The 24,194-nt window shown below is 44.7% G+C and overlaps 1 protein-coding gene across 6 annotated transcripts in view; it reads right to left on the bottom strand.

Annotated features, from left to right (window-relative positions):
• The window catches only part of GRHL2 (grainyhead like transcription factor 2), a 74,526-nt gene extending 55,917 nt beyond the window's left edge, over positions 1 to 18,609 (bottom strand). For all 6 annotated transcript variants that reach the window (XM_061569094.1, XM_061569097.1, XM_061569095.1 and 3 more), the window contains exon 1: positions 18,207 to 18,609. In XM_061569094.1, the coding sequence (XP_061425078.1) occupies positions 18,207 to 18,229 (23 nt within the window). In that variant the 5' untranslated portion in view covers positions 18,230 to 18,609. The remainder of the gene's footprint in view (positions 1 to 18,206) is intronic.
• Positions 18,610 to 24,194: the final 5,585 nt, after the last annotated feature.

The following is a 24,194-nucleotide window of genomic DNA, read 5'->3' as shown; positions in this document are numbered from 1 at the left end:
GACTGCCAACAGAGATGAGTGCAGACTACAGTTGCCACCTTGATACACAGTACAGACCAAACCCGGATAAGGTGAACACAGCAATACGGTACAAGATCTTCATCATCATCATCAGCACAATCCATGGGCAGATAGCACATAGGTGTCCACTACACGAGTCTCAAAAACTCTCCTTTTTCAGGAAGTTCCTGTCAATATTTTTACAGGAGGGGCGATGTTCCCATGTGCAATCCCAATAAAGTAATTTGCAGGTAATGTTTCCAGTATAGGGATGTTTGGTCAATACAAGTTACACTGCATGTGTTTGTTTCAGCGAGATTGAATTAGCACCGATGCGTCTCTCTCTATGGGTTTGTATCTGTGTAAACTAAGCTGCAGTACTTTTCCACTCTTCCAAATGTTTTTACAAGTTGTTGTTGTTGTTGTTTTCCCACTGTAGTTTTCTGTAGCGATTGCCGAGTGGGATAATAGTTCTTAGCGAGCTCCGCCATGAGCAATTTTAACAGGACATTTTAAACTACACTCGTCTGCGTGTGTGTGTTCCTGCATAGCCATCACTCAAACATGGCCATCGTCAAACACAAACTGTGGAAGATTCTTAAACACTCCCCCAGTGTCTACCCAGCAGTGGGCCAAAGTGAACATTTGAGAGGGCGGAAAGTGTGGGTATTCCATATTATTCAAAGACGTATATGTCCAACGTGTAGCCGCATATCGATATAAGCCTTTTTTTTAGAGTTGCTCACTAGAGCTTCCTTTAGCTGGGAGGCCCCGGAATCCGCCAGCGGTGATGACAGCAAGCTCTTGCAGGGCTGCGCCTTTATCAACGACTGTACTCTGAATCAGAACCAGATCAGAAGATTTAGACTGGAGAAATCTGATGAGCCATGAGGCTCTTTTTCACAGATGTCCAGCACGAGCCTCTGTGGATGATGTTGGTCGTGATACCATCAAAATTGCAATCACCACTGTCCATAGTTTGTTTACTGTGTTTTGCTGTATTGACTACTTTCAGGGCTGACAGTCACTGGGGAGTGGCAAGACATTTTTTTGTAACAAAATGGGTCTGGCTACGAGTAGCCTCCCTTTGATTTGCAAATCTTTTGAAACCTCCCACGCCCCCCGGGGCTGCTACTCCGTGCGGGGTGGGTGGGGTGGTTGGGTTAAGAGTGCGGGGATGATGGGTCTCATTGTTGGCAACTCCCAAGACACAAAGAAACCCGCCCAGCAGATGTGACATCGGAACGCACCGCCGAGGTGCCACGCTTGCTCATTAAGGGAATCGTCCCAAATTGTCAACGATTTGTTTTTATTTTACCAGGTATGGCCCACTGAGCTGTAGAGGACTCTTTTTCATAAGCGACTTGGCTATCATAAATGACAGCTCAACGAAGTGGCTTATCACGTGGAAATGTATAGCAGCCAAACACTCTGAACGCGTGATGTTGATTCTAAATAGGGAGGGAAAAACCGGAGGACCCGGAGAAAAATCCACGCGACCACGGGGAGAGAGACACGCAAACTCCAAATACACAGCAGCAGGCGGTCAGGGTCGGGCTCGAACCCACGACCTCCACTTACTCAGCACGAGCGCTTTAATTGTTTACAGAAACCGGTTACAACGGGTCGACGTTTTGGGCAATGGGTCTTCTTCAGAGCAGGAGAGATGAAGAGACTTTAGAGTCGGAACTCTCACTTTACACACTTTACACACACTGGGATTCTTTAGCACAGCGTTGCTTTTTTTCTGGAAGACTTTGCAGTTTTTTCCTGGATTTTTCTGTTTGCGCATAGTCACTTTAAGATGTTTTCTTGTTCATGTTTTTGTTTGTTGCGGTTGCACCCGATTCAAGAGCCGAATGGCTCACAGGGCTATACCTAATAAATGAAACTGAAACACAGTGAGGCTCTGAGAAAACTGACGCTTGCATGAAGTTGACGAATTAAGGATTTCCATATAATGTACAGAACTGTTCACGGTATTCCATGGGTAGACCCAGCAGTGTAAATGGGTATGCCGCTGTTAATATTATCGGCAGGTCGCGTGTGGTGGCGTAAAGTGCGGGTTATTCCCACCTCTTCACAGAGTGTGTGAGAGTAGGCCAAATGCTAGATTAGCACCTGAGGTGGCCTCGTGCTATAAGAATTAAGCGACTAATTACCAGACATACTGGTGATGTGAGTGAAGGGATATCACGTTCCACACACCCCTCTACCACACTGTCGTGTACGCAAAATTGTCTAAAACGTCAGCCTACTTCACGTATGTTTGTAAGTAAGGGCAGTGATAATTTTACGAATGCGGGTGGGATTTTGATCCCATATCCATCCCCTTCGACAGCGTGTTGTTAGCGAGCACCTATTCAGGGCAGCGTGACACACGAGGTGGGGGGGTGGGGGTTGGCTCATGTCTGGCCGCCTTTGTATCGCCGATGTCTGCTGCTTCACCCGACTCAGCGGGTATTCTTTTTATATGTAAGGTCGAGTAAAAACCCTACACTACCACCAGCACCCCATGCTGTGATAGGCGCCGAGATAGGACACTGATAGTGGCTATTGAGGTCGTATTAGCATGTGAAGACAACACGTGTTGGCCATGTGCATCCATATGCATGTAAACACAAAAAAAGATACCCCATATAGCCGAACAGACTTTTGGGGCAAGTGCTGTTAGCGAGCACCAATAAAGGCCGGCAAGGCACACGAGGTGGTGGGTGACCAGCACTACGCCTGACCACCTTTGTCTCCCCAGTGGCGATGTTTACACACCACACATTTGAGGCTGAGTCGACCTAGGGAGCCTCAATACTTTTTTTTTTCCAAAAGGGTCCTGCATTGGGATGTTTGGCCAAATCGATTTGTAAGTACTGTTACACGTGGGAGTAGAATAATGAAAAAATCCCAGCCAGCCACACGAGATAATGCTCTAACCTCCGCAAAGACTCATTGAACAATCTAATATTCTCTCTATTATGGAATCTAATGCTGTTCTACAATTTCCTATATAGCCATCCTCGCAGCCCAAATCAATACGTGTGTATACCTAGACCACGTACACACATATGTATAAAACTGCGTCGAGTAACACACGTGAATGAGCCCAACGTATCAATGCAGGGTATGATAATATTATACATTCGAGATACAAGGTGCTGATATAATACATACATAGTACATGGCATTGAAACACACACAGAACATGGAGACAGACATCCGACCACGTCCGCCCGGTGCTCGTCAAACCGCGCTGGCTTCTGGTTGCTAAACGAATAATTCTGGTCGCGCTCATTACACTCAAGGTCCTTGCAACGCATGGACCACAATACCTGGCTGATCTCGTCAAAGAGCATGAACCATCAGGCGAACTCCAGCCATCCATGCAGCAAGGGCTTTTGGATAGCCATCTAACAAAGACGGTCACTGCATCGCACGCTTTTCAGATGCGCTTCTGCAGCCGTCAGGAACGCTCTTCTTCCTCCCGATATCAGGAAGCCACCTGGAGCACTTTAAAATCTAAAATGAAAACTAATTTCTTTAGAACTGCTTTCTGTTTTTAATTTGCCGTCCTTCCCCCGCACCTCGGATTAGCACGGTTGGCTACGTACTGCGCGAAAGAAGTTCAACATACATACATACATTATAATATAGGATAATCTTCATCAGCCAATACTCTGCTAGATGAAGGCCAGTGCTGTATATGTATAGGCCAATGAGACAAATCCACAAAACTACATGTACCCAACTATGGACAAATCTTACACTCGTTTGAGTAATTCCTACCAGATCTGACTCGTTGTTTTACCATCACGAACCACACTCGCGCAAACGGAGACAATGCTTGCCACATCGACCTTTACAAGTGGAGAGTTAACGAGGCATGAGGGAGCCCATATACAAACAAGTGTGGGTATCCCGTCATGCTCGGACAGCACTCGGCACTCGGTGGAATGCGCACAAAGGCCGCGCGGCGTTCCGATGCACGGGGCTCCAAAGCAACAACGCACTCATGACCGCATCACAATTCGTTTTGTGTTGTTGTGTATGGCAGCAATAGATTCAGGAGCTGAATGACAATGTCAAGGTCTGCTAGCCACGGCGAGAGATGGCTTCAGGAAAGAGTTTGCGTGGTTTTTATTCCCCTCCCCCCCCCCCCTGTTGAAGGAGCGTGGACTACCATGGTTTTACTTTTGGTCCATAGTTTGGGTGGCAGGGCCACAATTGCACTGTGGCTTGTCTTTAAATGCATCTCTGTGGGTCACACTATGTATATCGACGTCTCTCTATGGGTTTGCTATATGGCCCAGAGCTTGAGTTGCATGGCCACAATCGCCCCACTCTGGCTCGTCCTGAATGTTCCATTCATGAAGGAGGCGTCTGCATCAGCCTGCAGATGTTCTGATACGGTTGAAGGTTCCAACGGTGTCTTCAAGGAGGAATGTCAAAGGCAGGAGGTGTGACGTTTGGGTCTCGAATGAGGCGTTCATTCTCGACATCCACGTCGTTCCACTGTTCGCCAGCGTTCTTCTTGATCTGCGCGAGATGCTGAGATGGTGACGGCACGATCCCATAAGGGGGATCGAGACTTGAGTCTGCAATAATACACCGCGCTATTGCTTTTGTGTGTGTGTGTGCATGGCTAACCATTCAGTGGCAAGTTACGGATAGAATACATTCCTTAAACCCTGCCTGGAAAAGAAAAAAAACCTATTCAACACAAAATCATTATTTTGTAATTCTGAGTTGGGAGCGGTGGGGACAAGCAGAAAATAACAAAGAAAAATCAACTTGTATTTTTCCTTTCAAGGCAGTGTCATTGAGGTGACGCGGTTTTTTTGACATTCACAATAGGAGCTACGTCAATTGACAAAGCTCCGATTGTGAGTGGAGTTGGTTTGTTTGTTAAATAGCGACACTGTAAAATGTTCCTGCTATTCTTCCTTGAGACGTCACCTTTATTAACGGCGACAATATTCCCATTGTAATAAATTAAATAAATCACCTTCCATTCACCATTTTCACACAAAAAATGTGTTTTAGTCCGACTTCTGGCCTACCAGGCTTCAGTTAACCAGCAGCAGTTGGTGGAGTGCACAGACTCTGGACCGGTTTCACCTGCCTGGGGCTCATCAGCAGATTCAGGCGTGGGAAACCAAGTACGGCTGCTTATCCAGATGTTATTGGCAAGTGTGCTCTCACTACACCATGAGCTGGCAGTGCGAAAAAAAACAGTTTTATATAAAAATGAATCGCGCGCTGTAGAGACACCATTATGATCAATTTAAATTATTCCAAAAAATGTATTTCATTTGTTTAATTTATTAATCATCATCCTCGTCAGCCATGATCAATCCTCTTCTGGATGAATACTTCCACAACGCTGCCTCCATCTCTCGTGATCCTGCGATGCAACAATCCACTTTGATCCACCTTGCACAACAACCGGCATTCGCCACAAAGTGGTGGCGACGTCAACGCGGCACTTGTGCCAGGCTATGTGCACTTTTGATGTGTTCCATTTAGAATCCAGCATAGAGAGCTACACCAAGTTAGTTTGAGCACGGAGATTCCTTGACTTGACGAAGGCTTAACGCAGGAGGTGTATAGCATTTAAGGAGCAAAGGCTTAACGATGGAGGTTTATAGCATTTAAGGAGCAATAAGTATTACGCAATTGTAGTTAACCATATCAAATGCCTTGTGAAAAGTCTACAATACCAAGGCAAAATGGCATATAATATTGACGTCTTGCTGAGAATTCGTGTGCGGATCGCAGGCATTGATCCGTCTTGCTTAAGAACATATTAAACCATTTCAAATCCGCTAACAAGCCTCTGGCCCTGGAATGATCAATGGGAATACATTTCAGTAAACGATCAGAAGAATGTTACAAGGGGTGAAAAGTTTGGTTTAAGGTAAACACGGGGACATAGAAAGTCACGTACGTCCAAGTCAGCTGAACAAGAGGAGATCGTTTGGAGGGGGACGACTGGAACACACGTGCAATTGCACCATGGGCCGTTCTGGCGTGAGTGAGACCACGCCGCCACGTTTTGAATGTTTGCAGACACACAAATGGCACAACCAAATACATCAGCATTTATTATTGATGCAAATGCCACAGAACGATAAATGACAAATATTTCTCCATGGGCAAAAATTGACCATAGGACTAATCTTCCACCGCACTGACATCTGTTAACCCTTGCCGAGAAAACTCGTTGATGTACCAGATATAAAGACAAATATCCCCCGTGTAGCCTTAACAGACGTGGGGGCAAGTGCTGTTAGCGAGCGCCTATGAAGGCCAGAACGGCACACGAGGGGGTGGGTGGCCTGCACCACGCCCGACCGACTTTGTATTCCAAGTGGCGATGTTTACACACCGCACCAGGTACTCATTTGAGGCCGAGTAGATCTAGGGGGAGGCCCAGGACCTGGTTCAGATAATCGTCACTGGTGTTGGCCGTGAGCGGGAATCAAACCCGGGTCGCCGGGTTCGTAGCGCAGCGCGCTAACCACTACACCACCGCTCCCCACAGCTACACACAGACTCATCATCCATGTTCAATCCACTGCCGGATGGATTAAGACATCCCAAATCCGATGCCACTTCTCATGATGCTGCGATGTAGATTGTTATCATTGACGGAACGAGTCCAACACACCAACAAAAACCTACACACATTGCTCCGAGGGCTTAGAAAACGCATGCTCACAGTTTAATTATCATGAACCCCCCCAGTCTATAAAGCCATCTATTAGCGTGAGCTGGGGCAGTTCATTGTAAACCAGCCACTTGCATCTTAATGGTCTGGAGGCATTGGGGCAGAAATTAGCGGTGGGCAGGGAGTTCTCATTGTAAGGCACTGGCTTTTACTGCTGTTAATGAGTTAACATGGGTGATTTTTGTGTGGTTTTGCAGTGTGTCTATGTGTGCAGCCTATGCAAAGTGTATATACAGTAATGTATGTGTGCATGTATCCTACAAGGATAAACAGCACTCGCTCCAACAGCCTAAATAAGTTATACAGATGAACTTTGGTTTTCTATGTGTGCAGCATACTTATGCTCATACGTATGTATGTGTATGCATCCTGTGTCTGTGTACGTACAGCCTGTTCCGTATGTGTGTACCAATGACTGTAAATGGGCCATTAAACCCGGGGATGTTTGTGAAAGCTACCGGCCTAGGGGACACGGTCCTTTGTAGTGGTTCTCGTCGGGGGTAAATATATAAACACAGCCTGGCAATAAACACAAGCTAAGCCACGTTGATCATTAACCAGTTAAGCTGCCACTACCCATTGCTATTTATTCTTTGTTTTTTTAGTGAGAAAACGCGACCCCGGTGTTTAACCCTAACCCCTTCCCGGCTTGTAAGTGACCGTGTAAAAGTGAGGGTAGTTGATGACCCCCCAACCACGCCGATGCTCCATTAAGTCCTCACAACAAATGGACTTGCTGCATGAACAGGAGTTGACTTTGCACGTGCGTAGCTTTTACCTGTTAAATACTGCCGGGGTTATATAGACACGAGAGGCGGTGGCCTCGTGAAATCGGTGGCATAGCAATCTGCTGTAGTTACCGTCATGGCATAACGCTATCGATTTACCCAAAAAAGTATCGCAGAGTCGTTTTCATGAAGGGTGATGCTCGCAATGTTGATGTCATTTCTATGTTAACCAAGGCCGTAGCCATGCGGTCAACATTGGGGTGGATCAAATCTTCCAGGAGGGTCTGGAGTCCCCCCCCCCAGAAAAAAAAATAAAATTTGAAAATTAATTTCCTGCCATTTCCTGCCTAAAGTATTACAAAATTCACCAACACATAGGATGGACTTTTTCTTTTTACAATGTCTAATAGTGTATTGTATTTATTATGTTGCTCTGTTTTTTTCTGTTTAACCTTTTCTTGTTTCATTGTATGTAATGGCAGAGATTATGGATTAATAAAGTACAACCATAACCACGATCACATAAACAGAAATCTATTTTATAGCAATATATTGGGGGGACATTTGTAGCATATTTGAATATTATTATAATGTTAACTACCTCGCCTGGTATACGGGAGTTTGTGGGTTCAATCCAGACCCTGACGCCTGCTGTGTATTTGGAGTTTGCGTGTCTGTCCCCGTGGTCGTGTGAACTATTCTCCGGGTCTTTCCTCCATATGTAGAAACCTGCGTTTAGAGTATTTGGCTGCAATAAATATCCACGTGATGCACCACTTCGTTGAGTTATCATTTGTGGCCAGGTTGCTTCTGAAAAAGAACTAATATAGCTCATTCGGGCTTACTTGGTAAAATAAAAAGTTTTATAGTAGAACTTTGTTCTCTATCCCAGATACGACAACAGTATTTCAATGTTGGCCAAATATATGCTTAGTAATAATTACTCAAGAGTTAAAGAATCTTTGTTTCGTTTAGTTTATACAGTATACACACTATTCTGCAGTGACAATAATGACAATAAGGTCCAGCCGTTTGTCAATCCATTGCTGGATGAAGTTCTCCCCAATGGCAGTTGTTTTGACCATACTTCACCACACTGGTGAAGAGCGGACCTGGTGGGACTAGATATCACTTTCCACTGATGTTGGCCATGGCCGGTAATCAAATTCAGATTGTCGAGTTTAGATCTCGGTGCGCTAACCACTCGCACAGAGAAGCCTCGCCGAGTCTCAAGACTTTCTCATTTGATTCCTGCATTGGGATACATGTCCAATCCCATTGGAACCTCATTTGCCAGTAAAAATATGATAATTGTTTTTTTACCCTTCTATCTGGCAACAAAACTGACACCTTTTTTACAAGGAGTCATGTTTACATAGACCACAATACTTGCAGTCATAATGCAAACAAAAAACATAATGTGCACTGTCCTTGAAGTTGATTGGTCCACACCCGAGACAGCTTTCCTTAGAGCCTAGTCTCACATGGGTTGGACCAGATGACGCCATTATCAGAGTTGTTTTTTGTTTGCATTATGACTGCGGGTATTGTGGTCTATGGAAACATGACTCCTTGTAAAAAAGGTGTCAGTTTTGTTGCCAGATAGAAGGGTAAAAAAACAATTATCATGTCCAATCCCATTAGTACCTGGACAATACTTTCCTGACATATGGGGGGGATAACGCTCATCAAATAATCCACTCCATGGATAAGTCAACACCCTACCTGTTGTACTGCTACTGCCTCTCACAAGCCACCTCTAAACCTACAGGAGGACATCTAATGCACATGGCTCCATCCCTTCGTGATCCACCAACCATGCAATCATGGTTGATGGATCACGTTTCACAACAGGCATCAGTTATTGCCAATGCATAAAGTAATGGGACCAAGTTGACCCTGGGCAGGGATTTTAAACTGTTATCCTATAAATAGTAGATCCTGTTGTCCTACAGTCTGAAATGTATCCCGGCCTAATAACTCTGCTTATCGACCTTAAGTCTGCACGTCTCTCATTTTATTTATGTTTTAACGCAAACACAGACGGCGCGACAGAATCAATAGCCGTGTCTGTACGTGCGCAAATACTGCTGGTGTATACGCGTGTGTACATCAGCATCAGCCTCTGTGGAGGAAGCAAATGAAGGACACCGCTGGGCAGTTGCCATTCAGCAACAAAGGAGGGTGTAAGAGTGATGCTCACAACGAGCAGAGAGCACATGGATGGCTAAACGACAGCAAACAGGGAGAAATGGTGGGGCATCTTTCAATTATGTCAGTCGGATAAGCCTTTAAAACCTAGGCCTGTCCCGTGATCTCCTGCCAGAGATTTCCAACACTTCATGTGGCCTCAAAACGTACCGAGCCTGGTGATGTCACCGCCAATTCCTAGCGAATGTAAGTTGTTGTATGTTAACATATGTAACTTGGCGTGCAGTACAGTAGGAGTATTTATATGTTTCGGTATTTATTTGCATACATGTCATATGATGTGTCGGTGTATGTGTCAGCGTGACCCAAAATTGTCCATAATCTTCGGGGAGACATTCAACATTTTGAGCACATTCCATAGTCAACCCCATCCCGTGAAAGGGGCCTCGCCCTGAATAAGGAATAGAATATTATCTATGCAAAATAATTACGCAAGGAGTGGAAATGAGAAAGAGCGAGAGACAGAGCGAGAGGAAGAAGATGGAATGTGGGTTTATAGTTGTCCAGGGCCTCCTAAGCCAGCTCACTTTTCAGTGGTTGTGGAAACAAACAAGGCGCTGATTAAGAGCAACACGTCCCCTTCCTATACCAGACTAACGAAATACATCAGCAGACAACTCGCGTTTCTGTCCGTCCACAATTTTTTTTAACACATCCCATCAACCACACAGGCCTTCTGGGAGTGAGCAATCTCAGCCTCCAGCAGACTCTGGAATGGTTTTGACATCGCAAATCAGCAGTCGACCTCGCTTGAACCAATGCTATTGAACGGCCAGATGTGGAGTGAAGACCCCTCTCTGTTATGTATGGTTCTTGGTTCGAAACAAAACTATTAAGAGACATAACACAAAATAATCACACGTGTCGTTGATATAAATCAAGGTAGTGGACTGTACCAGATTGAGTCTGTAGTGGTTGTGGGGGTCACAGGACATTGAAATGTCCGAGTCAACGTTAAAATACTGTGTATTATACTCTTTGGTTCTTTCGGTAAAGTCACGTAGGTATAAAATAAAATAGATCACGACGTTTCGGGCGCAACACAAGCGTCCGTCATCAGGTGGATCAGACACATTGAAATGTTGCACATTAGAGTGTATGTCAGCAAGTTATTCACATTTTTCATAAATAGGGTGTGGACCCAACAAGTTTCCTTGCTGGGTTTTTGTTTTGGGTGATGATTTTTGGCGAGCGAGTGTGGTTGAGTAGGTATGTAAATGTGTAATTAGAGGAGTTGGCGAGTAGATCGGGAATCATGTGAGTAGGTATGTAGGTATTGTACAACAGCATTGAACCTAACAGCCATACAACCTACCGTCATTAACAAACTTACCCATACACTCACCTACCCACAGCACAAAACCATACAATACCTCACACTAAATTCAAATGTAACAACCACTTAACAATCCCGGTTATGTAACAAAGACAAAAGATCCCCCTTTATGACCTCAAACAAGACTGTTGGGGCAAGTGCTGTTAGCGAGCACCTAGTTATGTAACAACCACATAATGATACTACACCAAAGACTGAAACACTGAGCGAAAACACCGGGGCTGGCCCAGGACACGCTGCTGGCAAGACTACGTCGCTCGGCTGGCCTGGGAACGCCTGGGAATATACCAGGAAGAGCTCGAGTCTGTGTATAGTGGTGTATAGTAATGTATAGTCGTGGTTGAGTCGGTCGCCAGGGAAAGGGAGGTCTGGACTGCCACTACTCAACATGCTGCCACCGTGAAACCTCACCAGGACAAGCGGACTGAGAGACGAACAAACGAAACTCTTGAAGTCGTGGGATGTGGTTGGGGATTGCGATACCTTTAGGGGAAGGCAGATACCGAAACACCCATTACATCAACTTTTAGAGTCTAACGTGGGTTGACCACACTCATATTTGGTGGTTAGATGATGTCAGTACATACCACAAATGGGTTCGTGAAATACGTCAGTGCAGGACTTTTGAGCGATTGCCGCGGTTGGCTACGTACGGTGCGAAAGAAGTCCAACATACATAATCACCTCATATATACGGTGGGTTTTGTTCTCGTGTTCTGGTTTTGCTAAATTGCTAAACGTAATCCTCAGTAAGGTTTTACTGGCTAAATGACAAGCTTGCAAACCATACAAGTGTAACATCACCACCACCATCTCAACCACTGTACTAACAGCCATGACCATCGTCACAGTGAACACCGCCAAAGCCTTCCCCTCAACTTTCAACGCCACCTGCATCACCCCACACCACGTTCATCATCACCATTGCCATCATCACCAACAGCATGATCACCACCATGATCACCACCAACACCAAAATCAATTATACTATCTTCTTACTCTTAGGCTTTTTTTCGGTAAAGTCACGTAGGTAAAAATAAATAATAGAAATAATAGAAATAATAATAGAAATACAATTATAAATCACGACGTTTCGGAGGCAACACAAGTCTCCGTCACCAGGTGGGACCGTCACAGCTAAATTTACTGTATCAAGTGAGGCAAAATTCCAGGAGACAAGCTCTTAAATACAAGTTATACTATCTTCACCATGAAGACCAATGCCAACGCCTGCCATTCACCACTAAGTCACGGTGACATCAACCACGTCGCCTGTGCCAGGCCAGGTGCACTTTGAGGCCATGTAAAGTGTCGATGGCTCGCTTGTGTAGCCATGAAGACCACCGCCACTGCCACACAGTGCGTCTCCCCCGCCCGTCCCCACTAAGCTTCGCTCTTCTATGTGCGAAACAAGGAAACGCGAAAAGAATAACGCCTCGCCTAAATCATGGCTGCCTGCAAGTATGCATATTTATATACACTCATTGCTACCAAAAACAACCCAACTTCTAAAATCTAACCGTGAAGCTAAAACCGGACTCCCGAAGGCTGTTAAACTTCACCACAGCACACAGAGGCTGATAGCGCGAATTAAAAGACGCTCTCAGACACACACACACTGCAGTATAGGGAAACATTTTGCAAGCAGGTGAAACCCATCTGAGACTACTCGACTTTTTTTTCCAAATGGACATCTGGGTCACAAATGCAAAATACAAAAGCAAAATACAAAAGCAGGCACATACACAACATCTAAAAGGGCCGTATCATAAATCCACAACGTGAGAAAACGGCGAAAGTACAGAGGGCAACTTTTTTTTATAAAACTCAAGACTGTCCAAGCAAATTAAAGGTCACGTCCCAGTGTATTAATGCACAACACGATTTGGAGGAGGGCGATGGCTGAGTTCACAAAAAAGGATTCGAGGTAGATAGTTCCAGCTTCGAGGGGGGAGGGGGCCCAATTACGTTAATTTTTGTTGAACCCAAACTGAGAGAACTCGGAAAAGAGACCAGGATCCTCTCGTTTGCAAGAGTTGACCCTGGACAACAGAGACATTGGATGGAACAATTGTCCACATCAGTGGATGCTGTAGGGGTAAACTGCCCGTGCGTTGTTATAATACAGCACGGTGTGGCAGATAAAACACATCGGTAATGTTGTAGTTGTTTGTGAAGATAAAGGGCTATATTTGCAAACTAAAATATTTAGCAAGGTATCCTTTAATACCAGCCGAGAGCCCATACGTTAACAAGGCGCGTTTGAAATTGAAAAAAACCACACGTAAAGTTTATGATATTATAGACTAGAGGCTGGCCGAATTTCGGTTTCGGCACCCGAAAGTTACCAAATGGCCACTTTGGGCACACTTTCGGTTTCGGCCAAAAGTTAATTTCTAACTTTCGGTTTAGGCCGAAACGGATATTGACTTTCGGCCGTCAACCGAAGATCTACTTATAGAACATAACGCTCGTGCTAAGTCTATCAGCCGGTCAGTCGGCGCTAGGCAATCCTATGCGATAGGCTGCAAACACACACACGTCAGCAGCAGCAGAAGCTTGCGAGCGAGGTGCGATGCCGTCAATAAATGACGTCACGCACCTAGGAGGGGGGGGGGCTATGTAGCGATTAGCGCGCTGAGCTACGAACCCGGCGGCCCGAGTTCAATTCCTGCTCACGGCCAGTGACGATTATTTGAACCGGTCCTGGGCCTCCCCTAGGTCGACTCAGCCTCAAACTACTGGTGTGGTATGTCAACATCGCCACTGGGGAGACAAAGGCGGCCGGCCGTGGTGAATCCAAGTCCCGGGCGAAGCCGGGTAGTAAAGAGAGTATTTCATAAATGTTGTGTTCGGTAACTTCAGTTATATACCTTTCTGTTTCGGTCTTGGTCGAAAGTGTAGTTAAACTTTCGGCTTTAGTTTCGGCCGAAAGTCAATTTTTTACTTTCGGTCTGGTTTTGGTTTCGGCCGAAAACCAGAAATTCAGTTTCGGCCGGCCTCTATTATAGACATTGTAATCGAAGATTAGTTAAACATGCTCCCAAAGTAATTTGCACGTGTACCACTAAATGTACGCATTAAACAGACCATGCCACGGGTAAAGAGTTAGGGCATACCTGTGTGCACAGGTACACAGTCACAACAAAACTTGTACACACAACCTATACAGTACATTTGTTTCTTATGTATGTATATCGCAAGATAGCTTTTACTTGGAAACATATACACTACAATGTCGAGAAGAAATACAAAAACAAGCACAACAATTTATCAGCGGGGTTATGTATACATGAATATGTACATGTAACACGCTGTATTAGCTGTAGACATACCTAGGGTACACACACGTGTAAATGTCACAACATAGGTGCACCAAGTACTGTACACCCAAGTACTGTACACACACGTGTGTCATTTTACTGTACACCCAAGTACTGTACACACACGTGTGTCATTTTACTGTACACACACGTGTGTCATTTTACTGTACACCCAAGTACTGTACACACACGTGTGTCATTTTACTGTACACACACGTGTGTCATTTTACTGTACACCCAAGTACTGTACACACACGTGTGTCATTTTTCTCAAAGTGTGCATGCATTTATGTACAATAGCGTAAATAACGTAACGCTTTACACGGGTAAAAATAGTTGTACTGCAGTATTACGTTATGTATACGGTAATGTACACTAGTGTCAATGTACAGTACATCAATATTAAACACGTGCTAATACACAACACAAAGGACTGACTCGACATTTTATAGGTCATGGAGATAGGTGCACATGCACACAGCTTATGCGAATACTGTAGGTACATAATGCTTTGTATAAACTGTAGACAATGTACACACACACACATGTGTACACACACACACGTGTGCACGTAGTACTGACATTCTACAGCACCGTATACATGTAGACACGCTTAATAAGTTAATGTTAATATTGTAGATACACCTGAACTCAAAGCAGAAATACTCAATTATACACAGGACCGTACACGTAGGTACACATATATACAAAAAAGTTATAGATAACAGCCCTGTATTGCATAATGTTTTATTTTGGGTTAGATTGCGTAAATAAGTATGGCACACAAGTCACACACAGCACTCACAGATCGAACGCAGATGTACACATTCAAGACATACTTACCGTCACATTTTCCATTAACAACAGCCCTATCTAAAAAGTGAGAAGTTTTAGGTAGCTAACGTGGTTAGGGGCAATGGTTCCAAACACACCTCCAACGTTTGGCATGGTGGAACATTTTAAAAGTCCCATCAACAAAACCAATCGGGGCTTTTAAACATTCGTTTCAAGCGGGATGATTCCTGGGGCCACGATTTTGATTTTCCTCATCAGTAGCCGTGCAGCCACAACACGTGTATCCCACAGTGATTTGTGTACGTACACCGCACAAATGTACACCGTCAAACCGTGTTTAACATTCATGGGCGACATGGTTCTGACCTCCACGACGACTCACGAGTTGAACTGCCGAAACAAACAACCCCCCACGTTAGCTACCTAAAACTTCTCATAGGCAGGCAACTTCTGCCACGGTCTATGCAATTATAATGCGCGTACTGAACATACATTATCGAGTCCAGACAAATCCGTACTGTGCTATGTTCTGAAATCTTATGCCCTCCCCCCTGATATTCGCCTAGCACCTGGCAAGAGTGGTGAAATATGGTGAAATAACACCCCTCCCTAGGAGCCGCATTGTTGTGGGGAGGGTGGTACTCATCCAGCAGTGGAGTGATTAGCACATAGAGTATTGGTCTCGGCATACTCGTACCTAGTGTTGTTACACTATACACAGGTACATTTACACTGATGTACCACAACGAACTTTATTTAGCTCTATGCTGTAGTTTGTAACTTCGTTATCCAAAATGTTCACACGCAATAGTGTGGGGACTGGTAATTATCTCAAGAACCTATTATTGGTACAACACAGGCTTATTATAGATGTACCTTACAGATGAAATAACACCGTACACAGGTAAACACCTACCCACCACACAAACGACGTAACTCCTACGGTCTGTAATGCAGTGTTAGTATTGAAACTCGGATACCTTTCTGGATAAATAAAGGATTGTTATTAAACCAGGATATATCTATACAGTAAGCCTAAAACACACACACATCTTACAGCCCATACACAGATACACGCGTTTACCACACAAACAAAATGACTTTGCAACTTAGTTATATAGAGTGTTCAACTCAGTATTTAGCCTCCGTTTGGCTTTTCCGGAGTAAAGGCCCCACTACAACTATTAGCACATGCCAGGCAACAACAGATTACACACACGTTTAAGCATATACACTGGTACACACGCCTAGTTACCACACAATTTAACCTCTAAAAAGAACCGTGGTATATAACATAGTACCATTGACAGGCTAAAACATCCAACACAGTCTAACCTCTCTACAGCCTATTCTGTACTGTCGTATTGCATATAGCGTGGCACCACAGGTACAAACCACTACCTACCTCACAATCTAACTAACCTCTATACTGTGATATCCAACTTGCTACCATACACAGGTACAAACACCTATCTACCTCAATCTAACTAACCTCTATACTGTGATATCCAACTTGCTACCATACACAGGTACAAACACCTATCTACCTCAATCTAACTAACCTCTATACTGTGATATCCAACTTGCTACCATACACAGGTACAAACACCTATCTACCTCAATCTAACCAACCTCTATACTGTGATATCCAACTTGCTACCATACACAGGTACAAACACCTATCTAACTTGGTATCATACACAGGTACAAACACATATACCATACACTCCAACCTCTCTACTATGGAATATGACGTGGTCACAAACACAGGAACAAACACCTATCTACTAACCTATACACGGTGGTATATAACTTGTGTACCATAACACAGGTACAAACACATCAACCATATACTCTAACGACGATACTGTACTGTGGTATATACAACTTGGCATCATAGCATCGCCACATACACATGATATACAGTCCTGAGGCTACGTTTGTACCACAAAGGCTACACACACAACATGCACACCCTGCAGCCCCACACCCCCCCCCCCCAACATACCAGATCACTGGGTCCTTTCTGTACTCTAAGTATGTATTATTATAGCACGACGTTATGTTCACTTGGACGCAAATACACAACGCTTTGTGTCTCGGTGAGGCTTCCATGTATGAATACAGGTTCAATGTTACTGCAACAAGATGCACAAGCCAAGCACACACACACAAACACATTGTGGTCTATACACAGGTACACACACACCTATATACCAGACAGCTTTGAAGTACAAAAAAAATGTGTGTATCATATACACGGAATGGTTGTCCACTACTTGTACATCAGGTCTACTCAGCCAAGTTACTCACAGGCTAATACGCTAAATAGCTTAGGAACACACAAAGAGACATACACACACAGGCAGACCAACAAACACAGAACACTACTAGCACACGCACACACCATCAACACACACTACCAGCACCACGATTCCAGCAAACACACCTACACAGACCACCACAGCACAGAAGACACCTACACAGACCACCAACTCCAACAAACACACAGACCACCACCACAGCACAAAGACACATACACAGACCACCACCGCCACCCCAGTACACACAGAGACCACAACCACCACTCAACATCAACTCCAACACACACAGAGACCACCACCACTACTAACCAACATCAACACCAACACATACACACAGACCACCACCAACCAACATCAACTCCAACACACAGACCACCAACTCCAACACACACACACACACAGAGACCACCACCCCCAACACACACACACATACACAGAGACCACCACCACCAACCAACATCAACTCCAACACACACACAGAGACCACCACTACTAACCAACACACACAGACCACCACGACCACCATCAACCAACATCAACACACACACAGAGACCACCAACCAACACCAACCCCAACACACACACAGAGACCACCACCACCACCACCGTCGCCCGATCCTCTCGCTGCCGACGAAAGGCAAACAACAAAAAAATTCGAAGGGGGCCCAACGCAGCGCACGGGCTAAAGTTGACTCTCTCCACCTCCACGCGGCACCGAACCGGTTAAGCGAGAGCCAGACACACAAGCTCAACAACTCCACTTACTTGTCCGAGTCCGGTTGTGCCATTTTGCGAAGCTGCACCACCGCAGTAAAACTGGACTTTCCCGTCTGGAGGGTAAAACCAGCCGCCGCCACTCGGCGAGTTCCACCTGGGTGGAATCAACCCCCCCTCTGTGTGTGTGTCTCTCTCTCCTCTATAGGTCCCTCCCCACACAGGTGTGTCCTTTCTGTGCAACAGGTAAGTCGTTCGGGCCGGGCCAGTAACTTCCTTGCCCACCCCTTGGTTTGCAGATTGTTGGTAGTTTGCTGTCCTTTTAAATTTTTTTCTGGTGGAGGTAGGTGGCTTCTTGAAAGACAAATGCTACTTTGGTAAGATACGAATGACTTCGAACAAGAAGAAGGAAAAAAAACCCTTGTGTGCGTGTCTGATCGGTTTGTCTTCGGTGGTTTGTTGCGGAGAGAAGAGGCGAAATAATGAATTAAAAGTTTGGCCAGGTGAGCGCAGTCGTAAAGGCATTCGCTCCCCCATTGGCTACAGGTGAGCGCATCGCGCCTGTGTGACGTCATCGGGCCAGAGTGCTGGGCCCGTGGTGGCACTATGGGGGATGATAACTCCACGTGAGTTGCAGTGGTTAGTCACGCATGGAGGTTGGGTTGGAAGGAGGTGTTTGGCTTTCATGTGGTTTGGGGGATGGTGGAGCGAGCAGCAAAGGATGAGTGGTGAGATGGTGAATTTGTGTTACTTGGCTAGAGCATAACTGTATTTATCATCAAATCAGAGAGGATTAGCTTCAGCATTGCCGGCGTCATCATCACCAGCATCATTAGCATCTTCGGCATCACCATAAGCTTCAGCGTTAGCATGAGAATGTCCATAATCATCAGCAGCATCGTCATAATCAGAAATAGCAGCAGTAGTATTACCATTAGACTCGACATTCGTCAATACCAATGCCTTAAAAGGAACAAAATAAGATTGAGGTCAAAGACCGTTCATGTCGAGTTTGGTGTAATTGTGTACAAATTGTATGGACTACCGTTACCATCGTCATCGGTAGTAGTATCGGCAGCAGCATAATAAGTAGTGTCGGTGTCATGAGCAGCAACGTGTTGGTATCATTAGCCGTGATTTATCCACAGCTGGATGAAGGCTTCCCCAAGTTTGTCGCCATTCTTTACGGTCCTGCAATGCAAGTTTATTCTTGCTCCCTGTACACGAGCTCTCATCTCATCCACAGCATCAATAGACTCATTGGCGGTAGCATCATCATCACTTTGGGGTCGGTAAACTTATTACTATGTGGCCAGGCTCCATAGCGGAGTGCAAGAAATTCATCATGAGCAGCTGTTGTGTTAAAATTGAGGCAAACAACATCAGAACGTGGAACTTTCACCGTTTTGTGTGGAAAAACGGTGGCTGTTACACAGTTTTGAAGTATACTCTTAGGTTTTTTCGGTAAAGTCAAGTAGGTAAAAAGTAAAATAAAATTAATAAAAGTAAAATAAATAACATTTTATTAATGTTAATTTTATTTTTTACCTACGTGACTTTACCGAAAAAACCTAAGAGTATGAATCCTTGCAGGCACGAAAGCTTCAAATCTAAAACAGTTTTGAAGGTTTAAACTTGAGGTCCGTCGCGGAAACGTGGAATGCACACCACGTGCTTATCCTTGCCTTTGCAAGCTTGTGAGCAGATGCTGTTATGTAATTACATGTACCCTGAATGTGTTACTACTGTAACGCCAGTGGTGGCGGATTTGTAACGTGAGAGCGTTTGCTGTACATTGAATGGACTGTCTTCTATTTTACCAGGTGAGCAGTGAGGGAACCGCTTCGGGTATCGACGTTCGCTTTCAAAGAAGACCTGTAACAACTGAAGTGTAAAAAAAAAAGTTTATAAAATTGATAATGGCGAAAACATCACTCTCAATAATACATGTTTTTACTATCGACAGCTATAAAACAGTCGTGCAACACGTGACCTTCAAATGAGGGCGAATGATGTAAGGGGTAGTATTAAAAAGTAAGTATTAAATAAAAACAACACCCAAAAATGAGATTACAAAGTATACGAGTCTCATGAGGGTGCTGCGTTGAGATGTTTGGTCAATTCCGTTCATGAATATTTTGGGTTTTGGAATGTATTTGGAACATGTGGGTCAAGGTTCTGCACATATTCATGCAATAATTCATTGTTGCACCGCCACCTCCTGGCCATATTGTGGATAAAATGCCTCCCTGTTGAAACCAGGATTGAGCATTTATCTAATTTGTCAGAGCTGAGCCAGTGATGTAAATTCCACATTCTCACGGCGAGGGCCACTCGACAGGATTGTAAATGTTGTGGGTTTACTCTCCAACACACCGATGTGCTGTGCTAGTAACGAATTGGCATGTTTTGTTTACGTGACAAATTTTACCAATTGGCTGTATCGGGTGGTGGCGTTTTTAACGATATTTACGGGATCTAACCCAAAACACCTCGATGCACTCGATATCAATTCACATTTTGGTTATGAACAACGCTCGTGGGATTTGGGCCATAACTATGGCAGAATTGATGCCTCGATTCGTTGAATATAGATTCTCAGGCTCAAAACATCAAATTGCGGGAGTTCAAATGTTCAATTTCGATACATGTACAGCATCGCACACAATCGGTTAACATGATCCCAATAAGCACAAAAACAACGAATCCATTCTTGAATAAAAACGTGGCCTTAGTGCAACATTCATTCGCTGGGAGAGCAGCAGAACGTTTCTCCGAATCGCGACATCTTTTCACAATCTCTTATTCTACAGTGAAGGGCGCACTTTGGTAATGGAATTAGCAGGCAACTGGAGTGGGAATCAAACCAACTCTGTGCCAAGTGGATCGGTGCAATACCCATACGTGTTAAATGGTAACACCCCAATGCGTAATTCTCCTGAAATAGTCTGGAGACTTGGGGAGACCTCGCTGGATAAATAATGATATACGGTACACACTATATACACAAGTGTAAACAAGACAGCTTGCACGAAAACCCGTAACACGCACACCCATGTAGCACCCCCTATGGGTCTTAACGACCCCTTGACAGCAACAGATCTGGGGGCAGTAGGCTGCACCGAGATGATCTTCAGTAAAATACGTTTGTACAACTTCTTTCGCACCGTACGTAGCCAGCCGTGCTAATCAGAGGTGCGGAGGAAGGACGCCAAACTGAACGCAAAAAGCAGTTCAAAAGGAATTGGTTTTCAACTTGTATTTAGAAGCGCATAGCTCCAAGTGGATTCCTAAACTATTGGCAATTTATGGACACTCTTCGATTAACGAAATCGAGTCTCCGAGTTAATGACAATTCACACGGCACGAGATGCTCAGCACCCGGGAGGCAGCGTCAAACATCCGCGACTGGAGAAGTGATAAAGAGCTTAATAGCTCATCAGATTCCTCCTCCAGCATAAATCAGAGCTGATTTTCAGCAACGAGGTCCAATCACGTGTCATTTAAACTGTCTTATCGACAGACATGTTCTTCACCTGAGGACGGCTGCTTGCGTTGTGGCCGAAACGTCGTGAGAATTATTTTATTATGTTTTATTTTCATTATTTTATTACTTCCCTTCTACGTGACTTTACCGAAAGAACCAAGAAGATGAGGTCCAATCACATTCAAACGGTAATGTAAAATACTGAAATGAGTATCTACTGAATGCTAGTCTCAAGTTTTGCAGTCGCATTTTCGACCAGCTTACGACCAATTCAATGTGAACCCAGCCAACTCTTGGGAAGAGAAGCAGCAATGACATGGGTGGAAAAAACCCCGATTTTTCCAGCGGCAGGCATTGGGTTTTTTCTTTAATAACAATTAAACCCGATTTCGGGGAATTAAACCCTGGTTTAATGAATACGAAACTCTGATCCAAGGCTAAGGCTGCTTCCTCGTCGGTGCTGCTATCGTACTCGGGGAGCCGTCGGGCACGGGGTAGTCGTAGAATGCGGCGGGCAGGTTGGTCTTGATGAACACGAGCTTCTCATCCACAATCGTGGGCGCCAGTGAGTTCCTTAGCTTGGAATGGATGAAGGCCATGGTTGAGAAGTGCGGTTCTGCAATTAGAACCAATTAAACCGGATTTCTCCCAATCTCAGATGATCGGGTTTAATATAAAAAGACAATTAAACCCGATTGTAAAAAAGCCGACTGTGCGTCACCCTTGAGCAATGAGCATCATCAGTACTTGGACGGGCGACCACCGTGGCTTTCCTAAATGGAACTTCTTTCGCACCGCACGTAGCCAACCGTGCCACAATCGAAGGTGTGGCCAGGAGAATGACAGTGTTGAGCGTTACTCTGCAGCAGTACGCATGGGTTTCTCTCCCACGTGGCACACTTCAATGGAACCTGCCCGACCGAAAGTCTCGAGACTGTGGAGGCTGTTTTCACGGGTAAATAATCGCCACCGTTACTTTCACATTGGTCATGAAACTGGCCTTTGCTCTTCGTCGTATTATATAAACCTTCGCCACAAAGCCAGCACACGTTTTAGGTTGATACAGGAACCGTTGCCACATTCGTTTACTGCCATATAAAAAAAAAACTTTTATTCCGACAGCTATGGAGCATACACGCACACGGCAACTTTGATTTCTCCAAAATCAAGCGAAAACTGGGCTCCTTTGTCAAGACTTTTTATATAAATAAATAAACATGACAGTGGGAATTTTAGTGACTTAGGCAACGGCGGATTAGCCACACACATGCACCCAAAACAATGTTAAAGCCTCTAGCCGTGCGATGTGATCCCTATGAAAACACTTGTTGTTCTGGTTGGCAGTGGCGATAGTGACAAATCGGTCTCCAAGCACAAACCGTATTTTGAAAACAGCACTGCGGGGAGGGTGTGTGTATGTGCTCACTAAGTCAATGCCCGACTGCCTTGGGGGTTTGTGTGTGTCTGGAATATCATACGGACGGGGTTCTCTCTTTTTGTTGTTGTACATAACCACTTGCACAATTGACATGCGCGTTTGTTAAACTATCCAAATAAAAACAAAGGGAATGAACGATGGCTACTTGTGGTCGCTGTCATGCTAGTAAAATATGTGCATGGTCGCTACTCGTGCTGAAACATGGTCTCTGTGCAGCTCGATTGACCGGGAGAAGTTCAAACTACACTGGTTGATCTTAGACCTTTAAGGAATACAGGGATGAGATTGTTTTCAAGTAGAAGTGTGATAATCGACACCCTGACGATTTTTGCAATTCAGGCTAGCAATTTCATTCAATAATCAATTCTATTTTAACACTGGTGAATGCAGTGGTCACTAGTTATGGTAGCTGCCACGGGAACCTGCTACATACAGCACCTAGTTAGAAAAACATTGATCATTACACACACGATGCGAATATTGTGAAGAATGGGTATTAATCGAATAATTGATGCGTCTTTACACCCCGACTGTGTAACCAGTTAAAAGCCCAATGAGACCTGAAGTCTCTTGCAAAGGAGACCTGGCACATGGGAAACGAAGTAAACTTTCCACATGTCATTATCACTGCCTTCAAACGAAATATATAACGGACTGACAAGAAGGACAATGGCCCTTCTTCACAGCACCTGAGGGCATAGGTCGACTTGGGAGTTTGGAGGTCACCACTTTAGTCTGTAGGTGCCCAAGGGAGATCTACTTGTGACACGGGACATCGAGTTAACCAACTTCAAAACACTACAAATCCCCTCGCACCCATAACATCACCATTTTAAGTTTTCCGTTTAATTAAAATGTCTTGTTGGTTAACGACTTGTTTTGCGCAAGAGATTACTTTTTTCCATGCAAGGACAAGGCAGGCATCTTGCCAGCTGGAAACAATATATTGCCATTAACAACACAGCCCAGTAAAAAGGGGGGACCAGTGGCTCGCAGATTAGTCTCTGATTTAACCAAGCGTAGCCTCAGGCCAGTCTGAAGGTGCTCTTTTTTCCGATGGGTCGTTCTCGAGACGTTCGGCCAATTTTTTTTTATCTTTTACGTGCAAACGAGG

The sequence above is a fragment of the Lethenteron reissneri genome, chromosome 42, assembly GCF_015708825.2.
Source record: "Lethenteron reissneri isolate LAM-NWPU_2019-01 chromosome 42, ASM1570882v1, whole genome shotgun sequence".
Taxonomy (NCBI): Eukaryota; Metazoa; Chordata; class Hyperoartia; order Petromyzontiformes; family Petromyzontidae; genus Lethenteron; species Lethenteron reissneri.
The sequence above is the reverse complement of the archived record's forward strand: the minus strand, read 5'-3'. Positions and strand labels throughout refer to the sequence as shown.